Genomic DNA, 2,195 nt, shown 5'->3' with positions numbered 1-2,195 from the left:
TTGTAGTGTTTGGGAGCTACTCATGGTCAAGGAGTACTCAGTGGGACAGACAGAATTTGGACCGGGCCACTACACTACAATACGATGTTGCTACAGGCCCCCACATAACATATGATGCTACCCCCAAACACAGTATGAAGCCCGCATAGTCCCTTCACACAGTGTAATGCCCTCTATACACAGTATTATGTCCCCCACAGTTCTCTCAAGTAGCAGGTCCTGCTTCTCATCTCTATTGATGTGACCAGAAAATGTAACTTGACCTAACGGTCCTAGCATAGTCTTGAGCCTTGAGGCTCTACATAGTAGACTGAACGGTGGGGTAAGGCTCTGATGATTTCCTGCTCCACGGTTATATTCAACTGTGTCTGTGTGCTTTGAACACAGAAACAACTGAAGCTTGTATCCAAGATGGTTGGTAGGTAGAGTAGAGTATGTTCTCACTCTCTCTCTGACATTTAATTCTTCTTTTAAATCCCCAACCATATTTTAGACTATTATTACAATTTTCAACCCAAATATATTGTTATTTATTCACAAAAAGAGTAATACTATTCCATATTATTGTGGCCATTTTTCGAGCAGCTCCAAGAACTTCTTTGTTCCTCAGGCTATAAACGAATGGGTTTAACATCGGGACGATGGCCACATAAAACATTGAGAGAATTTTGTCTTGTTCCTTAGAATCTTCAGACTCAGGTTTCAAATACATGAAGATACTTGGTCCAAAGAATAATAAGACAGTAATGATGTGAGATGAGCAGCTAGAAAAAGCCTTAAGCCTTTCCCTAGAGGAACGAATCTTTAAAATAGCAATGATAATTCTTACATATGATATCAAAAGGAACATAAAACTAAAAAGTGCAATTAACACATCTTGTATTGAGAGAATCATCTTCATAGTTTTTGTGTCACTGGAAGAGAGTGCCATTAATGGTAATATCTCACAAAAGAAATGGTTGATCGTGTGAGAGGAGCAGAATGATAATTCGGATGTCAATAAAGAAAGTGTTATGGAATTCATGGCACTTAAAATCACGTAGGAAGCGGCTAAAATAAAACAAACTTTCCACGTCATGATCAAAGAATAATGTAGAGGAGAACAAATCGCCACATAACGATCATAAGCCATAGAGGTAAGAATGAAAATCTCAGAATCTGCACAGAAGAAGAAGAAGGTAAGCTGAATCATACAGTCATGGAAGGAGATCGTCTTGTCTTCTGTTAAAATGGTGGCCAACATTTTTGGTAGAATATTAGAGACATAGATGACATCAACAGAAGAAAGATTACACAAGAAGAAATACATGGGGGTGTGAAGATGGGGAGTAACACAGACGAGAGCAATGATAAGCAGATTTCCCACCACTGCTAGAAAATACATGAATAAAAACCCGGTAAATATAAGAATTTCATTAATTCTAGAGGTGGAGAATGGGGTCATGTAGAATTCAGTCACTGTACCGATTTCACAGTTATTCATCTTGAATATCTGGGATAGAAGGAGAGAAAACAGATTCTAGTGATGATAACTACCATGGAAACTGTCAAAGGGAACCTGAAAACCCACCTCTTCCGGCAAGCCTACAACCTGCAATAACCCTCAGTCCACTATACCACCGCACGACCAGCTCTACCCTCACCTACCGTATCCTCACCCTTGCCCTGTAGATTGTGAGCCCTTGAAGGCAGGGTCTTCTTATCTCCTCCATCCCCAGTAGACTGTGAGCACATGTGGGCAGGTTCTTCTTATCTCCTCTACCCCCTGTAGACTGTGAGCCCATGTGGGCAGGGTCTTCTTATCTCCTCTACCCCCTGTAGACTGTGAGCCCACATGGGCAGGGTCTTCTTATCTCCTCTAGCCCCTGTAGACTTTAACCCCTCCTGGGCAGGGTCCTCTCTCCTTCTGTACTAGTCTGTGCCTTGTGTTGTTCATAATTATTCTACTTGTCCCTATTAAGTATACCCTTTTTCACTTACAAAGCACCATGGTATAAATGGCGCTATAATAATAAATAATAATAATAAACAGTGGAACCAAAATTCTGTGTTTCTTCTGAGACAAAGATAATTTCAAATGAATCTATTAAACTTTATCATTGATTTCACATAATTGGAATTTTACCATATTATTTTGTCTACATAGTTGGAGCTTAGTCTCAAATCTAAAAATTATTAGCCAGAACCTACAAAAA

At 39.8% G+C, this 2,195-nt stretch overlaps 1 protein-coding gene across 1 annotated transcript; it reads right to left on the bottom strand.

The window, feature by feature from the left end:
* Nucleotides 1-526: 526 nt before the first annotated feature.
* Nucleotides 527-1,483, bottom strand: LOC142302758 (olfactory receptor 5AR1-like). Its single transcript, XM_075343868.1, has one exon. The coding sequence runs from the start codon at nt 1,481-1,483 to the stop codon at nt 527-529; it is 957 nt and encodes a 318-aa protein (XP_075199983.1).
* Nucleotides 1,484-2,195: the final 712 nt, after the last annotated feature.

This window comes from Anomaloglossus baeobatrachus, chromosome 4 (genome assembly GCF_048569485.1).
Source record: "Anomaloglossus baeobatrachus isolate aAnoBae1 chromosome 4, aAnoBae1.hap1, whole genome shotgun sequence".
NCBI classification, from domain to species: domain Eukaryota; kingdom Metazoa; phylum Chordata; class Amphibia; order Anura; family Aromobatidae; genus Anomaloglossus; species Anomaloglossus baeobatrachus.
This window is presented reverse-complemented; position numbering and strand designations above follow the sequence as displayed.

Bases quoted from the DNA above. Each gene is read 5' to 3' on its own strand.
- LOC142302758 (XM_075343868.1), bottom strand. From the start codon at position 1,483: ATGAATAACTGTGAAATCGGTACAGTGACTGAATTCTACATGACCCCA.